The following is a 13,658-nucleotide window of genomic DNA, read 5'->3' on the forward strand; positions in this document are numbered from 1 at the left end:
GTGATTGCTCTTCCTCTGCCTGGAACAGCTTTATTTCAACCCCATGCCACCAGAAGAATCCCTGTTCATCCTTCCAGGTTCCACTTAAATGTCACCTCCTCCACGAAGCCTTCCCTAACATCTTATTTAGTATTTTCTAGATACCCATCAGCACCTTCCATAGAACATTAAAAGCACTTATCTGTAGATGTCAGTTGAGTTCCTTGAGGTCAAGATCTATGCCCTATTTGTTTTTGTATCTCCGGTAGTGAATAAATGTTGGATGAGGAAAGGAGGGGAAAATAAAGTTTGTGGGGGTTGAAAATAGAACAGAAACGGCTTCAAGATCTGATAACTCCTGACATGCGAGTTGGATCAAAAAGGTATCACAAAATTAAACATCAACAACTGTGAACAAAGGAAGAGGAACACACTAGCTGTGCAAATAATTTTCCTGGAAAGTCAGTGGCGTGTGTTCAGAAGGTGAAATCTACTGAAGATGTGCGATCTAACACACTTCACGAGGGATGACCTGCTCTCACAAAGCTGATCATTGTCCATCTGACTGACGGTCAGCTCACCATGGGAGAGTCTTTATGGCTGTGAGCTGTGGTTTTATTACACTGCTGTACTCTACAAAATGTGTCCTTCATTTCCAACCTAAACTGTAGTTTAAAATAAGGATTGAACTGTAGCTAAAAGAGAAAAGAAGAAAGGCAGGCAAGATTTATTTAATATCTGCACTGTACCAGTCACTTTAAGCGGGTTATTTTGTTTAATTCTGACAACAACCCTGTTGAAATAGGTTATTTTTCTTGAGAGGTGGTATTGCCGGCAGAGCTAGGGCTGGAATCCCTGACTACGCTGAACCTGCACGGGCTCCCTTGGAACCATTCAATTAATGGACACGCAGGTGTTTTCTATTTTCACTCAAGTTCTCTAATGTCTACTCTGTAGTGTTATTTCACCAGTTAGAAAAAAAATGACTCCACTTAATACTTAATGATAAGAAACTACAATGAATTTTTGCTTAGATGTGATAATAGTAGCATTATGATTACTTTTACATTTTTGTTTTTAAAATTCTTACCTTTTAGAGATATATCCTGAAAAATTTACAAGTCAAATATGATACCTGGGATTTGCTTCAGAACAATATGGCAGAGAAGGAGTATCAGATGAAGAAGGATGGGTCATGAGTTGGGAAATGTAGCATGTGTGTACATGGGGGTTCCTTATACCATTCCGTCTACTTTAGTGTATATTTGAAATATCCCTTAATAAAAACATTATTTTTAAAAATCTTCCACCTAGCACTTTCTTCCCCAAATACTTTTAGTCACTTGGAAGTATAGATTTTCTGCTCTCAAACTAATAATGATCCATACTTGAACCAAAAACTAAATTGCAAAATCTCTACCTACTTTATTTCTAAGTACTTGCAATCTTTGCTTAAAGTTCCATTTACAAGGTTTGATACCCCTTCAAAAAAGCAAAAACCACAAAATCTTCACTGAGAGGAGATGGTGTGCCAGGCAGTATTCCCAGAGCTCACCTAATTCTCCCAGGCATGATCATAGGTAACACCATCACGCCTTACCCTATGGGTGAGAAAATGGAGTCAGAGACAAGAAAAATAATGTGCTTAGGGACACATGGAGTGAAGTCAGGATGGAGCCCAGGCATTCTAAGGATCAGGCCTGAGGTCTCGACCTCCAAGCTGAAGCACAGATTGTGGGCAGGTCACAACTGTGGTCATCCAATATAATATCCGTAAAGGGAATGACTGGGAACCAAGAGAAGCATCTGTCCTAGTGAGCAATGTCAAGCTCATCCTTTATTCTTATATCCTACCCGGCAATGCAAGAGGCAGAACTGGAACTGATCACAGGTCTGTGTGACTCAAAAGTGAAGTTACTTATCCTGTATTATGCTGTCAAAAGACTAGTAAGACTATAAATATTTAGCTTAATGAAGTTTGAGGTTTTTCTTCACAATATAAGCTGGGTTTTCTGTGAGAGTATTTGTGTACAATGTTGATTTTAGAAGTGTTTTGGGGGGCACCTGAGTGGCTCAGTTGGTTGAGCGTATGCCTTTGGCTCAGGTCATGATCCTGGAGTCCTGGGATGGAGGCCCGCATTGGGCTCCCTGCTCAGCAGAGACCCTGCCTCTCCCTCTCCCTCTGCTGCTCCCCCTGCTTGCTCTCTCTGTCAAATAAATAAATAAAATCTTAAAAAAAAAAAAGTTTTTGACTACAGTGGATACAGGAAGATCTGCAAGAAAGGTTTCCACACATAGTATTCATTTTTAAGGTCATCTATATGTTAAAGTAGGAATATTCATCTATCTAAAGAGAATGTTTCCACTGGCTCACGTTGTCTCCTCCCAGGCCAACTGCCGTGACTTGTGTTTCGCAGCATGGCAGGCTTAGTGCCGGCAAAGCCACCCAGATGTGGAGGAGAAGACCCACAAACAGGAGCAAGGAGACAGGATGGTCAGGAAGACCAGCAGTACAATGGTGCTCAGTTCATTCTGATTATCAAATCATCAAACTATCTCAAAAACATGGCTTAAATGAACAACGAAGACAACCTCCCAGAGTGCTTGCCTTTCCCATATCTGAGTTCTCCTACAGGCATCTTCAGCTCAGGCAGGGTATGGGCAAAGGAACAGACTCTGGGCAAAGGACTGTGCAGGGCTGGGTAAGAAAGAGAGGGTAAGAAATCCAGGGAGTTGGCAGAGATTCTTGGGTTCTGACCTCTGCTTTACCACCCACTGCTGAAGGAGACTCTGATTCCCCACTCCTCAGCTTCAAGTGCAGGGACTGCAGCGGGACCAATATTCCTGGCCTCAGAGAGAAGAAGAGCAAGTTAACTGGTTTATGATTTGGAGAATCGTAAGGAATGAGCATGTTCAGCTTCACCTTCCTCTCTCCTCTGTTCACATCAGCCAGGCAACAGACAGGATATATTCTGACCCAAGCTACCCTGTATTTGGCTATAAATCTAAAGCCAGGTTCCCCATGTGGCTTTTTCATGTTCTGACTCCTATATTTCTCTTTCAGGTGGTTCCAAAATTGGGCTGAGAAGAAAGAGGTGCTTTTATAAGCTCCCCTAAACTCTTAACCTTTGCCAACTGAAATTCTGAGCAAGTTGCTTAATCTCCCTGGGCTTCACTACAAAGAGAGGGTGGTAAACATTATTTCTAAAAAAACAGTAGTAGCATGAGCTAACTGCCAGCTTTTATTGAGTGCATACTATGTGGCAGGCACCAATGTAAATGCCATGCACCCATTGTCTCATTTACTTCTAGCGACCCTATAGGATAGGTTCCATTATAATCCCAACTCGCAAATGAGAAGATATGGAGGTATACCTTCCACGTAAATGGTTCAAAAGAAATGGGAGATTGTGACTCCCAAACCAAGAGCCTGTGTGCTTGTAGTCTCTGCAAATCCACCCACACAGATGACCCTGCCAGCCCATCTGAGCATGGCAGGTCTGTGAGATTTGCTTTTACCACGAGTGTAGGTGGGACATTTTGAAATAAAAAATTCCCAATGCTGAACTGAGTTATTTGGGTTAAAGGCACGGGCTACAGCTATGGGACAGCACAGAGCTAATGGCCATACTCCAGGATCAGTCAGGATCTGGCTTCTTCAGGAAGTGATTTGAACTGCATTCTAAACTACAGATATTCATCTGATTCCTTAACTCCTTTTTTTTTTTTTTTGAACATAAATTGAGTACAATTGCTTCTTGGCCTTTTGGCTAAGATCAAGTGAACATAAATTGTGTTCACTTTTAAGTGGCTACATTTAAATAAGACTAATTACCCAACTCATCAAGACACTGAAATTCTCCAAACCCATCTACCATAAAAGCAGTATGGCTTCTAAATCAGATGCATTTGACAGGGGAAAAAAAGATGTTCACGTCACCTGTCCTTACACATAAAGGTTTTATTAGGAGGGACCAAACAAAACCAAAAACATCCCAACCTGCACACCTATAAGATCATGTGAGGTACTCTGGGTGAGTATGAGCTGCTGAAATGGCTTGTTTTCCCACAAGCATACTGTTGGGGGGTGACGGGGAGGGAAACAAGCTTGCCCAAAACACACGCTGCCTGATCCATTTACAGAAAAGATGGGAAACAGCACTTAAAGCTGTATACACACAGACAGGAACCTAACAGATTGCTCATCAAAATACCGATGGTTGTCTGGCTGGTGAGATTTGGAGATTTCGCTTTCTTAACATCTTTTTATACTTCAACATTTTTCTACAATTAGTATGTTATAACCTTTGCGATCAAAAATGTTTTAAAACTAAAAAACAAATCTCCCTACCAACTTCCTGACTAAAAGTATACACGGACGCCTCATTACCGACAAAGCAGGCCCAATTTAAGCCTGAGGCCTGGGGTCCCTCTCCCTGTGGACATCTCCAGATTCGAAGCCGACCCCCATCCCCCACTCAATCCCAGTCGTCTGCCTCAACTCCTCTGCTCAAGTGAGACACATCCTGAAAGTCTCCTCTGCCACTTCCAGGCCTGGTTAAGGCCCCCTCCTGCAAGCAGATCTCTTTTGGAGACCTTACCATCTTGCGAAACATTTTCATGTCTATCTGATGTAAGCTGCTCAGGCATACACCCAGCCCAAAGCCATTCCTCAATAATGATTCAGTTTCTGAACTGTATTGATTCTCCCTTTCAAAACCTAAGAGCAGGGTAAAATTCCAGTTAGCTCATACTTCACATTGTCCACTAGATGGCAACACGAGCACCGCAGCTGTAGTAATAACAGGAACTCTGAAACACATCATCCTTTTTTCCCCCAAGGGCTTTTAAGATTTCTCTAGTTCTTTGTTTTTTGATCTAGAATCAAAGGATTATTAAAGATTAATTATTCTTCACAGAGCGAAGCTGAAACGACATTGTTTGAAAATATACACATGCACTTGGAAGAGTCCAAGAAGACTTGAAAGTCCTGCACTTGAGGCAGGTTGGACGCAAAGGGAGCTCCAGAAGCACGGCTGCCATCTGCCACCCCAGGCGGCAGGCCCAGCTTTGTTTACGTGTGTCACCCACAGAACAGTCCTGTGAGTGGCTCCTTCCCGGGTGTTTTGTAAATTACCCAGAGCAAGATAAACTGTAAAACAAAACCCTGGTACAAAATGGTGGAATTCTTCTCAAAGGATGACTGCCTTTTAACTGTAGGGAGAGTTCAAAGCGGTCACAAGTGTCCTTTGCTGGTCACAGCAGTGGTCTGACTTGCAAGCCCCCCCTCTACCCCCGCCCCGTGATAGGAATTCTGTTCTGCTGGCACTCACAACACTTCCAACAAAGACCTGATTGATTATGAAACACTAAGTACCGATTTGCATAATTTGCCTCTGCAAGAAACAACCATTGTTCAAGATTAAAGAGACTCCAGTAGGTCCCTCTGGCATATTGTAAAAAGTTCCCTGTAACACAAAATCATTATTTTTTTTTTCATTCAATCAGTGGACACAGCTTGCTGTTGAGTTTAGTATGCAGCCAAAGGCACAGCCAGAACAACCACTGCTGTATAAATGTTTGCCAACTACCGATAAGCTAAAATGATTTTTCACAAGGATTGTGTTCCCAAGTTTCATTTGGAGGCCCGCTAACTAAATTCTAAATCCACGCCCTTCAGTCATAATTGAAAATACATCAATACCAATTACAGCTGAAAGTTCAGCTCCAAGGCGCCTCTGGAGCACCGTGACTCTGCAGCAGTCACAGCAGGGGCTGTCTGAGCCTGGTCGGTCCCTATGAGAGAAGCTCCCCACTGACTAGTCACCCACAAAAGAGCCTGGCAATGCCACAGACATTCCATTGGCGCCCCTGGGTCACAGCAGCTGGTCTGTTGGTCTAAGGGACCGCCTCTATGAACCGTTCCTTTCTTGCTTGCTTTCTTTCTTTTAGCAACTGTTTAGGAAGCAAGCGCCATGGGCTGGGCCCCTCCCAGCACTCCCCCAACACCCTCCCCCTCATTTCTACTGTAGGATTCCACCCTTCAATGACTGTGGGGCACTGGGGGGTCGGGGATGACAGTCATGGCAGGAGCTCTGGCCACTCCCTGCCCATCCTCACATACTCTGATGCCCCCCCCACCCCGCCCCTCCTGAAACATCATCCTCCCTCTGCTTCCTGGACCCCACTCCTGCCAGGTTCTCTTCTTAACTTTACTCCGGCAAATTTTCTTTAGCTTTATTCACTGCTTCCTCTGACTTTGCTAACCCAGGAAAGGTACTTAGGTTCGGCCCTCAAACACCTCACACACCGCAGCTAGACTCACTCATGCCCATCCACAGCTCTAGTTACCCTCCACAGAACACGTCCCCCAGCCTCTGCCTTGCCCCTATGTTCCAGGAGAGTGTGTCCAGCCTCCACTATGAGTCATGCTGGCGCATCCCTGAGTGTCAACGAGCCAACCACTCACACTCAACCCTCCAGTCTTACTCAGTCCTTCCTGCTCCTGTTCGCCCAAAGAGAAAGAGTTGCTCTCGAGTCCTCAAGTTAGAAAGTCCCAGGTCATGTCAGATTCTTCCCTCTTTTCTACCCCACAAATTAAACCAGTCAGCCAGGCCTATCCCTTCAGCTTGTTCAACATCTGCCAAAGGAACTGAACCACCGACCGCCCTCTCCTCTGGCCTTTCCTGCAGCCACCCCACATTCTGGACCCACAGAGCCTTTCCCTGATGTAGCCTCCCCTTTGCTGCCTCGGCACTTTGGCACCTACTGCTCTCTCTGCCTGCAGCATCTTCTTTCTCCTCCACCAATCTTCTACTCCAGTGTGCTGTGACTAAGGAGGTAGTAACACATGGCATTCTCGGTTCACTCCCACTTTCTCTGCATGAAACCTTCCTTGGGGTGTGCTGTGTCTATTAACTAAATGTCATAAATGTTAGTTGGATGGATATATGTTATATACATTATATATGTAGATACAAATATATGAATATGTAAACATTAGTTCAATATATAAAGTACTATATTCCATCAGTCTGGAAACTTCGTTAGAAAGAAGACACAGGCGACCATGACCTACAGAAAACTGTAACCAGTAGCTAAATAATGTGTTCTGGATTCTTATTGAGAACCAATGTCAACCTTACTGGACTGCAGTTTCCAGAATTTAGCAATGTTTTGAAAGACAAACAGACACATGGAAGATGGAGAATGAGAAATATGTGCACAAAAGTGCATATAGATTGAGGTTTCTATTTCCACCCTTCTGGCTTCAGTCTTGAGTAGCGGACAGTGGGGATAATTAAACTAGGAGACAAAGATGATTGACATTTGTTGGGATGAATTTGGTGGACTAATTTCTCATATTAGCAACCTGAAAAAGCATTTCTTCTAATATTAAACTTCTATTCCTTTAAAAAATTTAGAAATTAAAAAAATAAAATCTTACATTCTTATTGTTAATGAGACAATCAAAGAACTCAGGACCTAATCTCAAAACCTGAAGAGCACCATACAGAGCTTAATGACCCATGGAGCTCAGTATACCTCTCATTTTAAAACAGGTCTAGGTTCCTTCAACCTCAAGAAACAGCAGAAGCCTATCATGTTCCCCACTTTCTTCTCATTTCTCTGGCCCCAACTTCCCTTTTACATTTCTTTGTCTTTGTGATCACACTTCAACCTAATTAAACATTTTAATGCCCATTCTTCTGGCTCCCCAAACTCATGTGGAACTGCTGGCACATTCCCATTTCCGAACTCTATTCATTCCTGGTCGTCTGGCCTTTCTCTGGGCCACACACATGCTACGTGATACACAGGGTACAAAAAAGCAAGTAAATCTCTCCCTTTCTGAATTCTCAAGACCAGAAAGGGCCTGGACGACACTTACCTGCTTTGTCTGACTTCGGGGAGCCCACAGTCTCCTGTGGGTACGGTGCGAAGTTCTTTTTCACGGTGAACCATGTTCAGCTATCAAGTCCCCCCACCCCCACCCCTCTGTGAGTCTTCTCTATGCTAAACATTCCCAATCCCCTCAAGCCTTCTTTAATCTCTTCTGAATGTTGCAATTTATGGGCCTCAGAAGTCAAATGTGGTTCCCAGAACATACTCAATATTCTATTCGTCAGCAGGAAATGCAGAAGACAGCAGAAGTATCACCTCCTTCTTCTAGCTTCTGGGCTTCTATTAATGCCACCCGAGGGCATGCTCACTTTCACATCACTGAGTCAGGCTGACTTCATACCAACTAAAATTATTTCTTCCATGACTGCTGCCGATAATCTATGCCTTCCCTATATTCTTATTTTCCCCTGGCTTCCTGTTATTCGCCACTCTGATCATTCTGCCGTTAAAGACATCTATAACTAACTAACTAACTAACAAACAAACAAATAAATAAATAAATAAAGTTTTAAAACCAGGGCTGAAAGAGAAGCACAGAGTTCCTCATTCTGTGGAAAACCTGCTCAACCAGCCACAGATGCCCCAACAGTCCAAATCTTTAGTCCATTTAAAACAATATTTCCTCCACAAAAATATCACACAGACTTTGCTAACTGCCTTTTGAAAGCAGGTCCTCCCCTCACCTATCTGCCTAGCAACCCGACACAAATGAGGCTGCAGGGTGGGTATGGCTCCTGCTTTGGGAGCCTATGCTAGTTAATCATCACTTTCTTTTCTGTGTGCCTGGAAACCTTTCATTCGTTCCCCTGACAAATATGTAAGACTCAGAATGGACGAGGCACAATAAGAGGTAATAAAGAAGAAGACAGTGAGGGAGGAGGATGAGCAGAACAGGAAGTTCCAACCCAAGGATCTTACATGGCTTCACACTGTTTTTCAGATCCCATCCAAACCCCGTATGGGCCACAGACTGTGCATAGAATGTGTGCAGGGATTGTGTGTTTAGAGCACGTGCAGAGAGACTGTGTATGCAAAGACTGTGTACAGCATATGCAGAGAGACTGCGTGTGTGTAGAGTGTGTGCATAGTGTGTGTAGATTCCTGTGTACAGAGACCATGTGTGCAGTGTGTGCATGGAGAATGTGCATGGATGCTGCATTCCCCCAGTCCTGGTCATCCAAGTATGGACAATATAGATGTGAGTTCAGATCCCAGCTCTGCCACAACTCTGTTTGTTACTGCTGATATGGTCTCGTGCTAGTGACATAACTTCTTCAAGCCTTAACCTCTGGCTGTATAAACGAAATAACGACTCTAGAGGCGACCATAAGCTCTGGATGAAAGCAGCGTCTGTAAAGGGTCTGATGCTGTAAAGGTCAGGCATTTGGTCCTGCCTAAACATTGCAAGTTTTCTTCTTTTGCTTCCCTCTCGTCCCTGTTTGGGTCTCAGCCATGATGCCAGGTCAGTGTGGACTGTGGACCGCCATGCGGCAGCGAAGGGAAGGGTTGCTATAGAGACCCAAGTCATGCTGGAGGACTAGAACATCTCACAAAGTTGCAGGACTGAGGCAGGAGGAAAACTAAAGGATCAGAAGAAGGAAAAATAAAATGGATCTGGCACAAATCCAGCATAACTGAAGGACAAGTGGCAGTCACACTAGGAACCACCATTTACTGGAGTGCTTACTGCATGCCAGGCCTGACTAGGAGTTCGACATATGTGTTAACTTACTTAACCCTCACATCACCACCCTGGTGTAGGTACCAGTACTGCCCCCAGGGAAGGAGAAGGAAACAGGCCGGGAGAGAGGGTCCACAACAGGTCACTGACATACACAACGTGGTCCCAGAGAATCTGGCTACAGAGCTCACTGTGACCTGCCTCCAAGGTAATGGGGGCCCCCACATGTTCCAGGGTCAGGAGCAAAGGCAGGCAAGAGCAGAGAGCAAAGAGCAGAGTGTAGTGGCAGAGGCGACCTGATGTGGGCTCCAGGCCAGTACTGTAGGGCATCTGGAAAAGCCTTTCTGAGAAGTGGCTGAGGGACAACCCACGTGGATACAAGCAGCTTCTGAAAAGGGCTGAACTTGGCCTCATGCCGCTGTCTGCAACCACCTTCACAGCAGACTGCACCTTACCTTAAGCTTAGCTTCAGTGCATATGGTGAGAGGCACACACTCTCCATACGACAGGAGAGACCACAGTGGGTTCCAACACACATTTTCCCAATAAGTTCAAAACAGCTCGTTTCCCCCCAGAGTTGGAATAGATGGCTGTTTCTTCAGCTGTGCATCAGAGGAAGCGGCTGGTTTGAGTTTAGGGGCCATGAAGAGAACTCAAATGCTCACGCTTAGATGCCAGAATCCAGGTGCTAGAATCCAGGCAGTGAGCAAGGTGATCTTCTTAGAAGAGGCCCTGGGGAAACAAACCAGCTCAGGGACAGTGGGTACCAGGCTCCATCTACCCTCCTCACCCATGGCACCCACATAGAGAGAGGACAACAGGCATGGCTGACATCAGCATTTCCTTCTTGCCAAGCACACGGTAACCCTCCTGTCAGTTCCGTCTACATGGGATGCACCCTCAGCGCACAGCCTGCCCCTCGCCTGCATCCCAGTATGCTCCTCCACACAGGTACTATCCTCCAAGAGCCAACTCTTGATTGGCCACAAGCTTTTTCTGGGAACCTCCGTGCACACCTGCTCTCCACAGACAGCCCATATCTGTTCTGCTCTTTTGGAAAACCCAGTGAGCTTGTGAGCAGGTGTGCTGGACTCTTTATGCTTTCCCAGATTCTCAGCTCTAAGGATTTATGTCCTTGGGATCCTCATTTATTCAGGTTTTCTGATGCAGGGCAATTCAGCTATAGAACCTTGGAAAGTCTGATTATAAGAAACTAGAAATATTTATAATTGTTCAGTAAGGTGCAGGTAAAATAGGGACTAGAAGAGGCAACTCATGTGTACATATTATAAATGTTGTTGGGTAAATGTGCAACAAAATGGTAAGAGCAAACATGTAGTACTTACTATGACTCCAAGAAGAGCTACCAGGGTTTTGTTCAGATGATTCCACTTAATCCTCACTAGAATGCTCTGAGGTGGAATCATTGTTATTCCCTCCTTCTAGATGGGAGAGGCCACTGATGGGCTCAAGGCCTCACTAGCATGTGGCACAGCTGTACTCCTAACTTCTGGCTCCTACTGTTCTCTTTGGAACTTTGACAAGAGGCCTAAGAGGAAAAGACACTCCATTTATATTTGAGTTCCTCAAATTAAAACCTCAACTCTATCTTTAAAATTATTTATGTAACTTACAAAACAAATGGTGTAAAATTCAAATTTGTGTTTCATGGGGGGTGGGGTGGGTGGTGTTATAGTCTTAACTTCTTGAGTTGCCCTCCCAGAAAGAATCATGAATATTTATAGTTCTTTATCTTTTTACAGGGTGCAGATGCCTTTGAGCCTCTGACAAAAGCTATGCATCTGGTCTCTTTCCTACAGAAAATAAATATAGATATAAAAAGATTTTCTGCTTACCATTTTGAGTTCCAGAGGGTCTTGGCTCACAGGAACTCAGGTTAAAAACCTCTGATGATAAAACAAGGCACAACAGACTCAAAAACAGAAGGTACAAACTTTCTGCAGACGTCATGCACATAAGCAGCACTTCTAGCTTGGCACCAGGACACAGTGGCTGGGTGCTCTGCAGAATCTGTTAGCACGGTAATGTTAACCAGTCACGCCAAGGGATGCGTGGAGGCAGCATGGGCCTTGAGACCTGCAGGTGTGAGGGACGAAACACAGGACAGCTACCCACTTGTCTGCCTTACAACAGGTAGAAAAGTGGCGATGGGACTAATGGATCGTTGTCACCAGCGTCATAAACATTTAGTGTTTATTATGTGTTAGGCGCTGTGTTAAGCCCTTACATTTAATAGATGAAAAACAGTTGAGGAAACTGAGGCACAGAACCATCAAGGAACCTGCTGTATGTCAGACTTCTAGCAAGTTGAAAAGCCAAGGTTCGTACTCCAAAAGTTGCTTGAAAGCCTATGCTCTTAAATTCGTCAGTCTGCACCTGCAAACTTGGGCTCTTCCATGTTAAAACTCAACCTGAGGAACCAGACCAAAGAAGAGCTGCCGTGCAGCCCTCTACCAGTGGCCACACACCAAGGTCGAAGCAACAGAGCTGCCAATTTGTCAGTTTCCTTTACCAGCTCCTTCAAAGGCAGGTGCTAAACGTCTTCTAAATTCTTCCAGTCCCTGGCAGAAAATACTCAGCACATAAAACACATTTATACTCTGCTGCAGTGCATTCCCCATCCCAGGTATATGGTCACTCCTTTTTGTGGTGAAAACTAAAAGATTTTTTAAAAGTGTGTGACCAAAAAGAACTGTGTCATGTTCATTTTGGGTTCCCGAAGCCTAGCAAGGCTCCTAGCTCCACAAATGTCTGCAGAATGAGTGATACATTCTATCAAGAATGTGTGATTCTAAAATAAACATTAATTCTAATAAAATAAACATTAAAATAACATAAATAACCTACAACTGATGGTTATGATGTATTAGAAGTTTTTTAAAAAACTTATTGAATTTTCTCACAATTTTTACAAATGTTTTGGTATACACCAGAAGCACACCCCAGCCAGCAACTGCACACAGTTGGCAATCAAAAGCAACCTGCTCCACAAAAGGTGAACAGATTAGCAAGGGCATAGAGTTTGTGGTCAAAGGCAGATTTTTATTATTCAGGTTAAACATATGCACTCAAAAGCATGAAATGCTGCCCTACTGACATTTTTAAAAAAATAATCTTATTTGAATTATAATATTAACTATAAGGAAAAAATATTTGTGAACATGACCAGGACCAGCACGTACACCTACAGAAGGTGGGAAACCACAAATAAAACTGACATATCACAGCCTGATCTCAATCTTATTTTCCTGGGATCCTAGAAATTATGCGCTGGGAACAATATAAAATCGCTTATTTGCCAGCCAAGGGCAAGAGTTGTATCAACATAGAACAGGTCTCCAAATCCTCCACCCATCACAGCAAGTACTGTTCCTGTCCACCAGGTGGTGCCCTGCACCACACTGTTGCTCCACAAACAGTACAGTACATCAAAATGACAACAGCCTGGCTTTAAGATGATTTGTCTCTTGAGGATATACATTTGGTTTAAGTTTCCACTGCAAAGTTGAAGTTCTTAAGATAGGTCATGCAGATCAATTGCTCCTGTAATCTGAAACTCAAAAGAGCAAGTAATATCTAAACAAGGGGAAGGGGTGGCCCTGAGCTTATAAGGTTCTCTAAAAGCCAGGAGACAGTCAGCCTGGCTACCTCTAATCTCATCATCAAAACTGTTACCTTGTCCAGTTTCTGCTTCACATCAGCAAAGAGAAGAGTGAAATCAATGATGGGCAGTACAAAGGGAGAACATACACTCTACTTCCATACCACTTGATAGATGTCAATAATTTACATTCAACAGAAAACACTGCTTGATAATATTCAAACCCCAAAAGTGTAAGTGCTTTACTAAAACATTTTCCCCCTGTTGGTAAAAACAAAAGCAAAGGACTCAATGTGCATTTTATCATGAAGCTCTGAGAAAGGGTTTGGTAACAAGATACCCCGCCTTTCCTCCAAAGTCATCTTTCAACTGAGTGAATAGGAATAAAATGCAGAGTGTGCTGGCCTCAACCAGGAATATAAATGTTCAAATTCCATGCAAAATCCAGAGCCTGTTTCATCATTCCCTGTC

At 43.9% G+C, this 13,658-nt stretch overlaps 1 protein-coding gene across 8 annotated transcripts in view; it reads right to left on the minus strand.

Moving 5' to 3' along the window:
- The window catches only part of STX18 (syntaxin 18), a 120,275-nt gene that overhangs the window by 52,293 nt on the left and 54,324 nt on the right, over positions 1 to 13,658 (minus strand). The window contains exon 1 of one of the 8 annotated variants that reach the window (XM_072806423.1): positions 11,422 to 11,604. The exons of 6 other annotated variants lie outside the window; for them this stretch is intronic. In XM_072806423.1, the coding sequence (XP_072662524.1) occupies positions 11,422 to 11,424 (3 nt within the window). In that variant the 5' untranslated portion in view covers positions 11,425 to 11,604. Of the gene's footprint in view, positions 1 to 10,020; positions 10,219 to 11,421; positions 11,605 to 13,658 lie in introns of those variants that run through there. One more of the 8 variants, XM_072806424.1, reaches the window with a different exon arrangement.

The sequence above is a fragment of the Canis lupus genome, chromosome 2 (genome assembly GCF_048164855.1).
Source record: "Canis lupus baileyi chromosome 2, mCanLup2.hap1, whole genome shotgun sequence".
Taxonomy (NCBI): Eukaryota; Metazoa; Chordata; class Mammalia; order Carnivora; family Canidae; genus Canis; species Canis lupus.